The 17,244-nt window shown below is 41.6% G+C and overlaps 1 protein-coding gene across 2 annotated transcripts in view; it reads left to right on the top strand.

Moving 5' to 3' along the window:
• The window catches only part of tpst1 (tyrosylprotein sulfotransferase 1), a 67,192-nt gene extending 50,254 nt beyond the window's left edge, over window positions 1-16,938 (top strand). The window contains exons 3-6 of one of the 2 annotated variants that reach the window (XM_024258052.2): window positions 1,847-2,045; window positions 13,594-13,644; window positions 13,989-14,057; window positions 16,461-16,938. In XM_024258052.2, the coding sequence (XP_024113820.1) occupies window positions 1,847-2,045; window positions 13,594-13,644; window positions 13,989-14,024 (286 nt within the window). In that variant the 3' untranslated portion in view covers window positions 14,025-14,057; window positions 16,461-16,938. The remainder of the gene's footprint in view (window positions 1-1,846; window positions 2,046-13,593; window positions 13,645-13,988; window positions 14,058-16,460) is intronic. The other variant, XM_024258053.2, reaches the window with a different exon arrangement.
• The last annotated feature ends 306 nt before the right edge of the window (window positions 16,939-17,244 follow it).

The following is a 17,244-nucleotide window of genomic DNA, read 5'->3' as shown; positions in this document are numbered from 1 at the left end:
CAAATGTAATGAGAAATCATTTTGTTTTCGTATTTCTGAGTATTTCTCCTTTTAAATCAATCAAACTGTCTTGGATAGACTCTGTTTGAATTTATGATCTTCTTTATGTCACAACAGCTCTGCTGCACATGCACTAAACCCTCATCTGTTCCTAGTGTGTCTAGTTCAGGTTCTGGAGAAGAGAATATGGTATCTTCACATTGACTGCAGTCAAATGAGCCGCCGTTCACATTTCTGTGGTCAAATCAGCATCACTGGATTTTTGGTGTGAGTTTCATCCAATACTTACGGTAGCAGGACTGAGAACGCTGGAAAATCTCCACCAGACTCCACGGAGCTTCTTGATGTGACCACGGAAATGTGAACGGCGGCTCATTTGACCGCAGTTGGAAAGGATTGTAAATCAATGAAAGAGCATTTTGATGTTAGCTTTGATTATTTTATCAAGAACTCTGAGAAACCAATGATTGAATGTATTGATCACAGTCAATAAACATTGGAGAATTAGCTAAAAGAGTCTTTGGTGAACTGGAAGGAGAAAGAATCAGGATTTTGGAGGAAGTTCTGTCCATGAAGATCTTCACTTAGGTTGTGGGATTTTGGTTAAAAACTTCCTAATCATCGTTAAAACACTACTGGGAACGTTTTTTTAAATAAAACAATTGAAAAAATATAACTTGTGGTCTGTGCTTGAAAACGACATAGGGGTTTCTCTGTATATGCATGTGTGTACCATCAGGTAACCATTTATCATGGACTACACTGTCTTTTGTGATATTGCACAAGCTGATCTCACAGTATTGATTCATTTTTGATTTATTGTGCAGACCTAATGGAAAAGTTGACATGAAAACGTTTGTAAAATGACTTCAACTCATTACAGATTTTAATTCAAAATGTTTCTATTAAAGTAGCATTTTTGTTTTACAACAAATAATTTATTTGGAAATTCATAAGTCCCAGCTGCAATCTGTGACTATAGCAAGGCAGTAACTGATGCTTCATCATTTCTTTCCTGGTCACTGAGAATTAAACAGACTTTCTTCGATGCTTCTAAAAAAGATTCTCCAACGTGGAGAAGACAGTAGTTTGTTTATGAACCGTCTCACAAAAGATGTGGCTGTCAATAGTTATGAATCTATCTACTCCTTTTCCTCCGACTGATGGAGCTGGTAACTCTTCACTCTTCAACTGAGCTCATCTACAGCTTTGAGAGGTAAGCTCAGTGAAGAAACCTGCTCTAGTAACAGAACAAAGACAGAGTAAGGACTAGGGATGCCACGATAAGTTAAATAATTGACGACCAATCGACTATTGAAATAGTTGACGACTAATTTAATAATCGATTAGTTGTTACTTTATATTATATGGAGTCAGAGTATAGAAAAGTTGAACAAAGTTGTGAGCGTTCAGCACCAAAAAATGTACTTTTTCATATTCGAGTTAGTGAAATCAAAACTTTATCTCTAGTGAAAAATAGTTCCTTGTTCCATTAGATTGAATCTTGTTTAATACCAGAAACTAATGAAGGACAGAAGCTGAACGATTCATTAAAAGTTTAATAAACTGTCATCTTCACTGTCATTATTTTCACTTAGTTTAAAGCTAATGATGGTTAAGATGTGTTTTACATCCACTTTGTGCATGACCTGATTAGTCGAGTAATCTGGAAAAATAATTGATGATTAGTCGACTATTAAAGTAATGGTTTGTGGCAGCACTAGACAGCACCAGTATGAATGCAGTAGCATCTCAGTCCTGTCGCCCTGAAAAAGTCTTCACTCAGCCTGCTTCTTCCCTCAGTCCTCTGCTCCAGATCCAACGATGTTCTCCTGTTTCCCGTTAGGGTGGAGAGGTCCACAGACCAGGTCATCAAGCCCGTCAACGTGGAGGCCTTATCCAAATGGGTTGGAAAGATCCCCCCCGACGTGGTGAGGGACATGGCCGTCATCGCCCCCATGCTCTCCAGGCTGGGTTACGACCCGCACGCCAACCCCCCCAACTACGGCCAGCCCGACCCTAAGGTTCTGGACAACACCAGGAGGGTGAGTGCTCTGCCGCTTCCTGTGTGGAGGGGTTGGACCTCACATCAGGTTAATAGAATGTGGGCCTTGATTCACAGAACAGCAGTTATCTTTGCTGCTTTCTGCCTGTTTGACACGCCAGCCTGAAGCTGATGGGCTCTTAGGATAAGATAGAATAAAGCGGCTGTTGGACTGATCCACTTTAGCCGATGGGTTTCTGATGAGTTTTCCGTGTCAGCTCGCCCTGTGAAGATGAATGGAGTTCACTTCCATGACCGTCTGTCTCTTTACTGTAGGATTTAGGGCAAAGGGTTGGTGGAGACATGGCAGCTGGGAGGTTTGATACTCACTAAATAAACTTGAAAAATAACATTCAGGAAGAACATTTCTGATCAAATATGGATAGATAGATGTGATTTCAGCAATCCCACAGTAGTGAAAGAACTGAGCTATTTTTTAAAATAAACGTCAGTATTCTTTTGAAGTGATCTTTCTGTTCATCTTTTTCTCAGATGTGTTTCAGAGGCTTGTTGCAGCCTGACGTGTCTGACAGCAGTAAACCTCCTCCACCCCTCTGACAGATGGAGCACTGACTCACTCGCTGTACCTGCCACAGCCTTTGTCAGTGCTTAAAATAACTCTGTGATGTCACTGTGATGTCATCAGGGTGCCTTGAACAGGGATGTGGACAAGTGTCTAACACTTGCATTGATTAAGGCATTGTTTAGGTAGTTTATCGGAAAACTTTTTCTAAAGGAGGAATGAGTGTGTCTACATGTCAGGGTTTTTTCAACAAAGACTTTTGTTCTCACTTTCTGAGATGTTAACAGTATCTGGAAAACCTTTGATTATTATTGTGTTGTAAAACCCATTGACTGTATAAGAGAACTGGAAAGAGTGACCCCTCCCCCTGGTGTAAAATCCCATAGACTTCTATAGAGAGATAAACAGCCAGTCATTCTATTGGTCAGAACAAACATTCTTGATCTGATACTTTTCTAGTGTTTTTTCATATTTATCTGTATCATGATCTGTATCTCGTATGCTTCAATGAAAGAATGAGGTCTTACATTAAACATTGAAAGTTTTTGACAGATTTCATGAAGCCTCCTTTCATGTGGTAGGGGCGTGGCCTTTCAACAAGCTGACTCCTGATTGGTGAGAGTGTTTGTCATAGAAATGATGACAAACCAATCCCTGCTGACAAAGTCTGGTTCCAACATGGCAAATGAATTGACTTCGTTTGGTTGGAGTTGGAAGTAAACCATTTTGTTTGGATGATGTCACTCCCTCCAGCTCTCTGATAAATCAATGATGAAACCTGTCTTCCACACTGGAATAACTGGCTAAGACCAGCAAGGAGGACATTAGATTCCAGGGGTAAAATCAGCCGTTTTCTTCCTTTGAAAGGTCTGACTATGTGCTGACAGCCTGTGAATGTCTGCACAGGGCTCAGAAATGTTTCCTCACATTGAAATGAGCTTACAGTCAAAACATGCTGACATGACAGAAGCTGTTTAGTCTACCAAGATCCTCAAACCTTGATGGTTCTAACCAGCAGAGCTAAACGTTGTGTACATTATTAATTTCCCCTTTATCCTCTTACTTATCTTAGGGCGCCCCTCTTTCTGCTTGAACAGATGTAGCAGACACGTGACTGACTCGTCTGTGTTAGTGTAAAGAGACTGAGGAGGCGGGCTGACAGGGATCCACTAATCCTTTGGTTCCCACAGACCTTGTAGCTACAAAAACTTGGTGATGTTGCAGGAACGTTGTGCTCTTTGTTGTTCTTCTAGTCAGATGTCCAACCAGGCTGTCAGCCTTGTTTTCATGGCTATTTTGGGAGTACACTATGTTTTATTAAACTCTCCTCCTCTGGCAGGGCGGCTGGTTGACACCTGCAGCTTCTCCACCACATTCAGCTTTATTTTTATCTCTCAAGGACCGTGGAGGCCAAGGTTTTAGAGTCCCCTCCACTTCATGGCTGATTGCTGGTGTTAGTGCTTGGTCAGAGAAGTGCTTGGGTCAACATGTTAGTAAAAAAGAGATTTGAGGAACTCAGACTTTGCTGTAAATCATCAGGACAGGAAAAAAAGCGTTCCCTTTTCCTGTGCAGAGTTCAGCTGAGAGCCGAGGAAACGAGGCGCCTCACTTTCCAGCACCGCTCTCAGTCTGGGAAGGCTTTGGTTTAGAAATGCCAAATTGAAGTCATTCTTGACATCAAGTAAAGTTGGAAAATGATGAGAGGCTTCTCTGTGAACTGAGATAAGAGTTGAGTGTTGATGCAGACTGAATGCCTTTGCTTTTTATCCCAGCCGTCATCTGTCCCAGATGAGCGGCTCTCCAAATGTTTGTCTGCTTTCTGCTCCCACGTTCAGATCTGAGCCTTTTCCAGATATCTGGATTTCATTCCTGAAACATCGTGTCTGTTCATCCTGCAGGCCAAGTCCTTGTTCATTCCTCAAGCAAACATGACATGCAGACCTCTGCTCTGTCACAAATTAAACTTTTAAAGTCATTCTTGGGTGTGTCAAAACTTTTTAGGGAGGCAGCTGCATCACACCCCCCAGGTCTGCCGTGTGGCAAAGTCAGTCCACTTACAGAAAAAAAACACTGTAAATCCTTCCATCCATTTTCTAAACCACTTTATCCCTTTCGGAGTCACAGGGCTGCTGGAGCCTAACCTGCCCACTCCTGGATACACCTGGACAGGTCACCAGTCTGTTGCAGGACCACAATCACACACCCATACACTCTCACATTCACACCAAGAGACGATCTAAATCAGGGGTCACCAACACGGCGCCCGCAGGCGCCAGGTCGCCCTCAAGCACCACATAAGTCGCCTGCAGGTCTCTTCTAAAAATAGCACAACTCACTTGTGAGCTGCTCGAAAATTACATTTTATTGTGATCTAAGTTTTTTTAAATCACACTTGCCTTTACAAAGAATTAAAAACTTAAATATCTTAAAAATATTTGTTCATTATTGCTGAAGCCAAAAACGGTCTATCCCACTTTATTTATTTTTAATCGTTTAATCGAGATAATCGGTCCCCTTCTCCCTTTCCCGCATGGGGAGACCTGAACTGAGACCTTACCTGTTTTAAGATTCTTTATTTTGTGGTTAACAACAACAATAGAAGAAAACACTCCACAAAAGTTGTTTTTGGTCAATTCTTTGACTTATTAGCGGAGCTGCGCTCCTCAAACGCCTGAGTGAACCCGCCCCCTCCCTTTCTTTCACCCAAAAGATGCTTTCACATTAACTCTGACATTTCACGAATTGGATTTTTGATAATTATCTTTAATGGAAACACAATTTCTAAAAAAAAAAAAAGAAAAAAAAATCGCATTTTTCGAATTGAGTTTATGCGCGTAGAGGAGCTGGTTTTGGAGGCGTATTGAAATGGATGGACATTTTTCTCAGAACTGTAATGGAAATTGACTTTTTTTCTGATTAAATGCGCTTCTGAAGTGTGTGTCTGAGTACAGCACAGTGGGCGCCACGACAGATCAGCGTCACAGCTGATCGTGCATCTCCTCTGTAAAATCAATAACCAAGATTTCCTCATCGCTTCATCTGCAGACGCACTTCTGCAGCCTGAATACGATGTAAGACTCATCTCGAATGAAGTGACAAACTTCAATGGATCTAGTCGTGTTCTTTCTTTTAAATTCCACTGAACAGACTTCTGACTTGCATCTGAGACTGTCAGTGGACTTGCTGCACGACCCAGCGCGGCACGCGCGCACCACACTACTGTGACGTCACCCAAATGCTCTTTTTTAGTGAATCAAATAAAAAAAAAAAAGAACACACATCGCCGTGTTTTTCATGACTTATCGCGTGAGTTGGTTTGTGTTTTATTGCATTATTATGAAACCGTTTCATTGCGACACTGTTTTTTCTAAATTCCTAGAATTTGGTTAAAGTTTCATCTGTAATGGGAACAGAAGGGCTGCTGAGTGTTTCTGCATGGTGCGTTCACTGAGCACAGGATATCGGCAGTAAAACGAAGCAGTTTATCAGAGAAAACATAGAACACCGGCACTGATCCGGATATAATCGATTGATTAAAAAGTGTCGACGTTTTCTCTGGAAAACTGATTTGTTTTGCTGCGGATTGTTTAAAAAGGACAAAGTTTGTAGCGGACTGAGTTGGGCCGAGTGGCTGTTTGGGTTTGCTTATGTCCAGAGGTCAGTGAACGCACCATGTGCAGATTCTTGTCTGGGATCTGTCAGTCAACCTGTTCGGAGGTTTAAGGAAAATAAAGGGACGGGTGCATGAGACTGAATTAAAGCATTTGAGGAACGTAGGTCCACTGATAATATTTATAATTAATTAATTAATAATTGATTAATAATAGTAATAATTTTGTTAAAAACATTGCCTTTGGTCATTACCTCAAAATGCGACAAGATCTGTTGAGATTAATAAAGTGCTGAATATTGATATCTGTTTCCTAGCTTGTTGTCATTATTGATAACTATGGTGAGAATACAGAGTCTTTACATAGAGGATCATTATTATTATTAATAATGTAGAACTAAAGGCAAATTTGTTATTTTAAACTGGTAGCCCTTCATATGACTCAGTACCATGAAGTAGCCCTCAGGTTCAAAAAGGTTGGTGACCCCTGACCTAGAGTAACCAATTCACCTATGAAACATAAAGCCCACGCATGCACAGAGGGAACATGCACACTCCACACAGAAAGGTCCCCAGCTGGGGCTTGAAGCAAGGCCTTTTTACTGTCAGGCAAGAGTGCTAACCTCTGCACCACCGTGTAGCCCAACAATTTAAAGTTCTTTCTCTTTTAACCCTCAAGAGTCCAGGATATATTTGACCATTTAGATTTCTATTTCCACCTTTTTTTTTATTCACTTTCATTTTTATTCAATAAAAGGAAAAACATGCAACAACCTTGAGTTGCTAACTCAAACATGAAGAAAAACACAAAACATTCTGCCAATTTAGGATAGAATAGGAGAAGATTGGGAAAGAAAACAAAAATGTACAATTCCAAACATCAACCAGCGTGAATGAGCACCATACCTCGAGGATGAGTATTTTTATTGATATTAGATAGATTTTGTAGTCAGTAATTATACTATTTTTAATGTAGTTTTTAAATCTTAGAAACTTGATATTGACACAACCTTGGTTGATCTCATGCTTTCATCACAACCTTCCTTATGTAACTTCACATGTTTTATCATGTTAGCTGGACTGTATCAAAACATGAGACCTACGTTTACACAGGATCTGAGAGGATCAGTTTTTTACATTTTATTTGTAAATGATACAAAATGGCTTAACTACCGTTTTGTAATGAGAATGTATGGTATAGCTTTGGTAAAACTTTGGAGAAATTCTGCTAACAACAAAGTAAAATTTCAACCTTTTTGATGAAAATGCAGTCCAGGTTTCAGGCGTCTCTGTTCCTGGAATTGGTTTCAAAATGAGATAGAAGCACAAACCCCTCCTAAAACCTCCCAAAAACCATGTTTTCAGCTGAGCACACGTAAACACATCACATGTTTTTTGTAAAAAAAAAGTTATACACAACCTAAACACAACGATTTCAGGCTGATGAGGGCACTAGGATGATGCTCTTCCAGAAAGACGACTTCAGTCCAGACGCCATGACTTCACTGCAGGATGAAAAGAAAACTTCATTTACAACTTCAAACATAAAAATGCAGGAATGTGTCTTTTATATTAACTATAAGACTCAACAGGATCATGTGATGACTTTAGTATTTAGTAGTATTTAATTTGTTGTGCTGCTACCACAGCTGAGTTTCCCCCTGGGATTAATACAGATCATCTTAATCTTAGAACTCAATGGGAAAAAGGGCTGATTCCAGGATTCTCCTTCAAGTGAGTGGTAATGTTCTGGCTTTAGGAAAACTGAAAGACAGTTCAGTTCAGTTCTAAAAACTGAAATGAGTGAACTGGAGTTTCTTGGAGCAGAGTTTGAAGTAGTGGGCTGTACAATGAGGGCTCGTCTTTTATTTGTCTTTCCCGCTGAAACCTCCAGGGAGGAGTGGAAATATTGTTATTGATTCAGCGGTTTATTAAGTTTCAGATTTGTGAAAACAGTCCAGTTTATATCCTGAATGAGGAGATGCTCTGACCTCAGAATCTGATCAACTGCAGAGCAAAGGAAAGCTGGACTTCAAAGCACTGAGTCATGATATCTACACATGCATAAGACATGTAGCAGCAATACTGTTGAGGCTGGCACATTTGACCTCCATGTCTGGGGAGGAAAACCTGAGAAACAGACACAAAACAGAGTAATTCATACTGTCAGCTTTGTCTCGACTGGAACTCGTAGAGAACGAGGAGACAGCAGAGGTTTTCTGTTTTTAATTCTTAATACAAAGCCTTTTCTTCTCCTCTAGCGTGTGAAGCATCATTTCTCTCTGAACTGTGGGGTCTTTAAACTGACAGAAGTTTTGTGTATTTTTAAATGAGAACCCTAATTTAAAAGAAAAAATATGTATAAATACATTCTTAGAAATTGAACTGATCTTTGCTTAAAACATGGGATAATCAAAGATTGAGTGATTTGGCTTTGCTCTCAGAAAACCACTTTGCTGCTGGTAATGTGAATGTAACTGTTTAACATTTCACTTTTGTCAGTTTCAAACTTTAATTTTGGGAAAACGTCCTCTTCTTAAGGAGGGAAGTTTGATTTTGGGATGGAAATCTGAGAAGTGAATGTGACGTCAAAGTGGATGACACTACAGTGTAAGTCACACGATGACATGGAGAATCTAAACGGAATGGATTCAGGAAGTATTGACGTGAAAGTCAACCACAGCCGGACGTCCTCCTCTTCCATGGATCAATGCCCCCCCAATGCAGAGCTCACAGAGAACAGAGCAGGCTCTGCATGCTGTGCATTGGCATGCAGCTGTCATTGATCCTTGTGTCGGGGTCAGTTTGTCATGTGACCTCGCTGTAAAATGAGAACATAGGAGGACGTTTCCCTGAAAGGTGCTGCCGTCCTCCACATGTGAGCGTGCTGCTCCCTGATGCCGTCTCCACGCCGGTAGCGACGTTCCATAACTGCTCATGCTTTGAAGATGTGTCTGCGGCGCTGTGATGCAGTAAACACCTGTTAGCATGTGCTGCCTCCTCTGGAGACTGAAACAGGATTCTTACAATAGACCCCACTGCCTTATTGATGCGCTCACATCTGCACATCATCAGTGAGGCTTATCACCTTCTCTCCCGACTCAGGCTTCTGTCAGGAGAGGAGGGTCTGACGGCGAAGAGGGAGGGGGGCTAGCTACAGCTTTCAAAGGAAGTTATGCATGGTAAAATAAGGATGCATCTTAATAAACTGAATTAAACAACTGTAGTTGAGTTTCCCTTTTCCTCATTTTTTCTTTTCTGAGTCTTGTTCTCATTAGTGTTTCCTGGACAGAATAACCTGCATTTCATTATTCAACTGCAGCTGCTAATAAAGGAAGGTTAAAAAAAATAATAGGATGATCATCTTTCTCGTTTAGTGTAATCATGTCTCACTTTTTCAACCTTTGAGTTTTGCTAAGTGCGTGACAGGAAGAGCAGTTCACCCTGAAGCCTCCAGAAACAACATTTCCCATTAAACACAATGAAGTCATAGCGGTTGTTTTTGTGCACATAATCATTTAAGACTGTTACTGAACACAGATGGCGTTGCCCTGGGCAACAGTCAACGTCCAGCATTGTTGGCCTTATTCTCTTTGTTGAGCTGAAATGATCTGCATCAGTGGATCTGAGGATGAAGGCTGCATCAGATCAGCCCAGCAGTGGCGGTCAAGCAGGTGTCAACATGTGGACTCTGCTTTGCTAACATGCTTTTCATGAACAGCCAAAAACGTTTGTTTTTAAGCCTCATCATCTTGGAGTTTTTACTCTGAATCTTTTCTTGATTTGAACCAAAAGAAACCCAGCATAAATCGTTTAAATCCTTGTTGTTATTCTTAAATAACTGACAGCAGGGTTTCAAAAACTCAAATGAACATAATATTTAAATTCAGGAGGATGTGCCACAAAGTACAGAAGACTGGAAACTTGGAGGTCAATCCCTGAAAATGATGCAATCCTCTGTAGGTGGAAAGAGGGAACACTAGTGAATATTTTCCACATAAGGAAGAATCCCATCTCCACTAATGAGTGGTGAGAAGATCAAATCATAAATGGCTGAAGGGTCGATTTCTTGCACGTTTCCATGTCTTCTCTCTGTTTACTCCTGCTGTTCATTAATACCAGACGCACAAACAGCTGATTGTTTCAAATGCTGAGCCTCTGCAGGAGTTCATGTCGTTCAGCTGATGACCCACAGACGACCCGTAGCAGTTCACCTTCAGCACCATGATCAGCAGAGGTTCACTGTGGGTTTTCAAACAGGGAGAAAGCGTGCTGGGACAGCAGGTCCTGTGTGTCCTGTCCATGTTCCTCTTTGGATTCATGCAGCCCATCCACTCCAGGAAACACATGTCAAGCTTCAACAAAGGTTTTTGGAAAAGCCTTTGGATTCTTTGATTACACTGGTATGAGCAGAACGATCTAGAACAGAGTTTTGGACCATCAGTTTGTACGTGATTTTTTACACCTGTCTATGGACAACTTCAGACTATGATACAGACTAAACAGACATTTTCTGACAGTAATTATCACAGTTCTCAGAGTCAGTGAACGCACCGGGACTGAAGCTACCACCCCCATTGATTTTGACTGGTCCACCACAACGAGGCAAAAAGTTTAGAAACTGAAATTTTCTGATTTGAAAGCAAAAAAAAAGAATGAAGGTGAAAAAAGGATTTGAAACAAAAAAAAAAATGAGATCAAATTTTGAGTTTTGAAACCTATAAAACAGAACATTTGAAGCTGAAAATAATTGTTCATTTTAGAATAGCAAAAAGTTTTGGACATTTTTTTGGCGGGGGGGGGCAAAAGATGTTTTATTTAGGTCTCAAATAACATTGCCCCCAAAATAACTCCATAAACTTCAGTCTCAGTAAAAAGCAAAAAAGAGCAAAAAACTCATCATCCCCAGATAATATTTAACTACACTCTACTATATTTACGAAGATCGCAAATCAGCCATCTTGGACTTCGCGAATATTCATACTCGAATTTTCGGGAGCAGATTGCGAGTTTTCGAGCACCCGGATTACAGCTGTGGAGCAAGACTGTTCTCATCACTGGAGCTGCAGATCATGACGAGGGACTGACTTTGACTAATCACGAAATTCAACTGTAATAACTCAATTCAACCTGTAGGTGGCAGCACGTAGAAGGTTTATGACCGTTTTTTTTAGAACTAAACACGTTTATTTTAAATTGTCAAATTGTCAAGGACCAATAGTCAGCACTTTTAAACCCTATTTATAGAGGTCAACAGATAAAAAAAGTGGATTTAGGGTTTGATTACTCTCTAAGCTTTAAAGTCCCACCTCTGATCATCTTCTGATCTATTTTTAGAGCCTTCCCAGTGGTTTTCAATGATGATGATGACGATGACGATGCAATTGTTAGCCAAAATAAATAAAACACAGAGTTGTCATGAACAGGAAATAAATCAATAAAGTTCCAAACGGCCTCTGAGTTCAGGTGGTTTTGGGATCCACAGTTGCCCCCTCTTTGTCGTGATTCTGCTCATGTGCATCTTCCTGGATTTGGATCAGATTCAGGCGGTGAGGGTTTGGATGGATCCCTGTTTGTCTCTGTTCAGTAGTCTGCATTTGGAGGCGCCGTCTGCGCTCAGCTCCTCCTCAGCTGGGAGCTGATGCATCACGGAGGTCGGTTCACAGTGAAACACGTGCAGCCAGACGCACGGGGAGGTGGGGGCGGGACAACCAAAACGAGCGAGTCACGGCACAGAAAACCTGCTGCAAACATAGCAGTCACATCAGTGATGAAGTTCTTCACTCAAAGGCTGCCAGGTCCCAAACACTACAGCACAGTTCCAGCACAGTTGCAGTGTTTTCAGGCATAGCTTTGAAGGAAGTTTAATGACAGACGTGTTCATTCAGAGGAAGGAAGTCTGTTCCCTCCTGTCTCTGCTGGTTCACTCCTTTAGAAACTGGTGACTCAGGAGGATTTTGTCTAAATTCTTGTCTTAATAAATAGTTAAACAGAATGACCAAAGTGTGGTTAGTAGATTAATGTTGACCTAACCAAAAGTATGGAGATCCAGTTTAAATAGGAGACTAAAGCAGCTTCCTGTCAGTTTCATTTGAAATGTCAAGTTTTCTGAAATGAAATTTCTACTTAAAGAAATAGATTTGTAAGGACTATTTTAGCCATAACTTTAAATATGTTCTCATTTAAAGCAACAAGCGAATCCTTTGGTGTGGGAGCCAAACACTGGGGCGGACATGCGTGTAATTAAAGACAGGAATGAGTGTGAGTCCAGCTGCTTTGGCAGGAGCAGCTTCCTGCTGGAGCGGTTTGAAGATGACTCCTCTTCCTCCCGTTGGTCTGAGGAGCTCCTCCTCTGCACGTCTCCTGGGGGAGTAGTTTTGTCTAGGAAAGCTTCAGCAGATCTCTTGGGTCATCTGGAGGTCAGGATCTGTTCACCCTCAGGATCCCATCTGAGTGGACAGTCTGACCTGCAGACAGGGGGCGCTGTGCCTCTCTGGTGTTTGCAGGTCTGTTGCATGGACACAGAGAGCTGCTCTCTGCCGTCACCGGGAGGCGGTTGCAGGTTTGGCTCCTCCGATCAAGCTGTCTCTCTGAAGCAGACGGAGCGTGCACGCCTTTCATTCGGACGTTTGCTGTACCTTCCTGAAAGTCTTGATAAGAGCTATTGACCTGTCTGTGTTCAAAGGGCAGACGTGAGTTGACTGAGTGGGAATCCTGTGGGTCACAGATGGACTGAAGAGCTCAAAGTTGTTCAGGCTGACGGCCGAGTACAGAGTGAGACCTGCAGGAGAGCAGAGACAGCTCCACTGTCCTCTGGTCCTGAACTCCCCTTTAACCTCACACTTCCTGTCTTCATCTTCGGCTGCTTCTTTCCTCCATTCATGAGGTTTTACTTCCGGTTTTGATCTGCCTCAGAGTCAGTTCTTCAGCCTCATTCAGCTGAACTGGGCCGAACAAACCAGCTGAGCTCCAACCCAGAACCTGGTTCAGTCCACTCTAGTGTGAATGCAGACTGTTCTAAGCAGGTATTATGAGGGTGATGTAAGTGATCAGCGTTCCTGGTAGTGGGGCAGCGGTTTCCCTCGTGTTTCCCTGAAATGCAGTTTTTGCCTGATCCCATCCAAACTGGATGAAGCTGTGAGTTTTAGGAGTTTTCTTGAACCCAGTCTTCAGGACTGCCTCAGTATGAAGCCGCTGAGGCTGCTGGGAAAAAGCTCAGACTACCTGGTGTCATGACCCTGCTGAGTGAAGAAGGACTTTCTTTCCAGAAAGATTTCAGCTCTTCTGTCCTCCTGGTTCAGAACCTCAGGACTTTGTGTCTCGGGCTTTAAGGCAGTGACGATGACTCTCTGCTGCAGTCTGTGGATGTCCATCTGCTGACTCTTAAGGCTCTAAACCTGGCCCTCTGTTTTCCAGGTCTTTAAAGGTGAATTTCAGCTCCCAGATTTCCTAAAAGAGCAGTCACAGGTACAGTAACACTTCTGCCTGTCACCAAGCCTTCTCCTCCGTCTCCTCTTCCAGATTTAGCCCTTTTCCGATGTGTGGTTTGAGTTGAAGCTTGGTTGAAGCTCCAGATTTCCATCTGCTTTCAGTTCTCCATTTCCTATTTTTCTCTTGAGTTTCTGGCCATCTTGTGCAGCCTGTCGATGTTTTCAGTTTTTGGCTCATTCTTTGTTTGTTCCAGCCTTTCTGTTGATGCTGGGTACCAGCCTCATGCTGGCTCCAGAGCTCTTCTGACCCCTGCTGGTAGCCTGATGAATTTCCACCTGCTCCTGCCTTCTGCTGTTTGACATCTCTCTTAATCCACACAGATCCAGAAGTCTGCAGAGAAGTCCAACCCCAATTAGGACCAGAGGCAGTGCCGGCGCCGCCGTACGGAGGTACAGCCTGAACCCCCACATGCTGAGTCAGCAGACAGTCTGTGAGCTCTGATAAGAGACATGACAATGTGTGAATGTCGTTGGGTTTGAGGACGTGGAGAACTGCTAGAAGTGAAACAGCATTTAGTTTAGAGCGTGTCCAAGAGTGCAGTGTCTGCAAGAGAAACTGATCTCAGATTAGAACTCAAATGCTTTAGTGAATGCATTTATGAAAAGAGGAACAAAACATGTCATTACAAAACAATTTAAAAATATTGTCTCTTCTTTGCTGCATGTATGGTTTTCAGTTCAATCTGCCAAAACATTTTCTGCCCCCTTTAACTCTGTTTTTGAACCAATTCGGGAGCATTACATTTTCCCTCCGTGCTCAAGGCCTGAAGGTGTCATGTAGGAGAAGTGATCCCAGCAGTGGTCCCGAACCTCGTTCAGACCATGGACCACTTTAAATGACACAATATATTCATGAGCCGGTCCAAACGGAGTGGAAGTTGGTGTTTTTAAGCTTCCAGTTTCAGAAAAACTTAATTAAAAATCAAATTTTGTTTAAAAAAAAGTCTTAAAATATCAGTAGATATTTTCATGCTCAAGATAAAGATTCAATGAAACAAAGTTGATGTGTAGAAACAGTTTCTTTGAAAATAAAAAATCCATAAAGGAAACATTAGAAGATTTTTTTGAAGAGTGTTTTAAAATGACATAGAACGTCATTTCAACCCTCAATTCAACCCTCCAATTATCTTTCAGGACACAAAGATTGATGGTATTTTGTCTTTGCATAAATCCTCATTCATCAGGGTTTCTTCTTCAACACAAAGGAACATTTTCTGTGCTAAAGTTTCTGAATGGATGCCTTCAGCCTCGCAGGAAAGTTCTCAAATGTCCACAAATCAGCAACTTTATGTGATTGAATCTTTATTCTCTGTAAAATCTTTGACCTTTGTGATGAAGATTTTCTCTTTAACATCAAAGTGAAGACAACAACTGGACGGTAGCTTCAGCTACGTCTGACTTTTAAGGTGGTATGGATAAATAGAGCAAAATAAAATGACACAACCGTCATAAAACTAGTATTTTCTAAATATAATATAAAGATGAATCCGCCGTGTCTCCAACTTTATTATCTGCATGTGTGTAACAGTTGAGTCTGTTGCTGCCTGTTAGTCAGAGCTACATGAAAACAACTAGTCCATATGTGGAGGAAGACTCCCGGTCTGTCTGTAAGCAGCAGCTTTAATGAAGTCAAAGGATCTTCTTCAGTTTCCTCACTGACTGTTTTCTCCCTGAAGAAACTTTCCAAATATCTTTCATTGTTTGGTTTGAGATACTAGCTTAGTAATTCACTTAGCCCAGTAGGTTGCTGTTTTAAGTCACGTGACCAACATGGTTGTTGTGCACAGAATCTGGAAGGTTCTCAAATGAAAACTTTCTTCAGATCAGAAAATAAACTCAACAGAAATGATCTAAGTTAGCACATTTATTTATTTTTCTCTGTCTGCGGCTCAGTACCAAGTGACTAATGGACCGGTGCCGGTCCGCAGCCTGGGGGGTTGGGCACCACTGAGGTAGAGGGTTGGATTACTCCAGAAACTGAGCAGATTGAAAAGAGAACAGGAGAAAAAGGGTTTTACATCCATCACATGAAAATGATTTCCTTAAGAATTTCTTGCTACATATTTACAAATCAGTAATATTTCTTATTTAATGATTGTATTTGTAAATAAGTGTTTAATCAGATATAGTATTTAAAAACTTTGTCATTTTCAATTCATAACAGATGACTAAAATGTCTCTAATCTCCAAACCGTCCAGCTGCTCCAAAGCTCTGCCAGTGGTGACTGTGGAACTGCAGCAGACGCAGTCATCATGCTGGTTCCTCACAAAGAAGCTGACAGGGTTTCATCTGTTTTATCAGATCTGTAAAATACACATTCTGAAGAAACATTAGCCTGAAGAGGCCCTGAAGAACTTCCATTTCTTCCAGCTGGTTTCTGATGGAGCCAGAGGAGCTCAAAGTGTCCAGATGGAAGGTAAACATTACAGCGTCAGGAAGAGCGGCGTCCCTCAGACGCTCATTTGTCAGGCAGCTGAAGGCTGAGATTTTCTCCAACTCCTAAAATAGCACAGAGAAGAGCATGTTTTCCTCTTATTTGATGCATGTTTTTTCTCCAGAGGTTAAGACTGAGACGGTTCTGGTTCATCAGTGAAGGAGAACCGGAGTGTTCTGCTTTTTGACCTGTTCTCGGGTCTGCTCCATGGTTCTCCTGCCTCTCTGAGAGTCTACGGTTTAAGGAACTGCATCATTTATACTCTTCAGTGCCCCCTGCTGGAAATGGTGTCAGTAGCAGCAGTGATGTGACAATCAGCTGACCAGCAGCCCTTGAGCTTGTTGTGGTGTTCCCACAGGACGGAGCGCAGCAGAGGATTCTGGGTCTCTGGAGGCTGGATTGGCCCTCACCCTCCTTCCTGCTCATCGCCTTTAGGAGAGCTGTCAGCCTTCAATGTCATACCTTACAGAGAACACGCCTCTCAGCACCACTGAATGTCTGCCGATCATCACATCCGTGTCTCATTGCACCCATTGATTCGTAGGAACGACTTTTTTAGAGAAAAACGGATTCTTGTAAGAAACAGCAGAACCTGAGATCAGCCCAAGTATTTATGAATGAGAACTTAGCCTTTGAAGAGATGCAATACCTATTTTAATGTTTAATGTTTTTTTCATGCCTTTTGTATTGTGCAATGTCATGGGTACTGATGAGTTTGATGTAACAGCAGTGATAAACGAAGCTTTTTAAAAAAAAGTTTGTTTGATTTTTTTTTCTGAAGAAATGACAATCTTTCACAGTACATCAGGGTCACATGTACAAGTGTTTGTGTAGTGTTTATGCTGCTCTAGTTTGAGAGGAAAACTATTTACAAGAGGTCGTTCCTGGTCTTCAACAGCTGCATTTCCATTAACTCTGAAATATTACAAATTGGATATTCACTAATGAATTCCTTTAATTGAAACACCAGAATTTCTTTTAAAAACTCTTAATTTATATTAAAAAAGTGCATGTGTTTTGTGCTTAGAGGAGGTGGTTTTTGAGGTGTATTGGAATGGACATTTTTTGTAAACTGCAATGAAAATACATTTTTTTGTTTGCTCTTCTTGGTAGGAAGTGTCTGTCCTGAGCGCTGCTCAGCG

This window comes from Oryzias melastigma, linkage group LG13 (genome assembly GCF_002922805.2).
Source record: "Oryzias melastigma strain HK-1 linkage group LG13, ASM292280v2, whole genome shotgun sequence".
In the NCBI taxonomy this organism is placed as follows: domain Eukaryota; kingdom Metazoa; phylum Chordata; class Actinopteri; order Beloniformes; family Adrianichthyidae; genus Oryzias; species Oryzias melastigma.
Note: the sequence above shows the minus strand (reverse complement) of the source record. Positions and strands in the feature narration are given on the sequence as shown.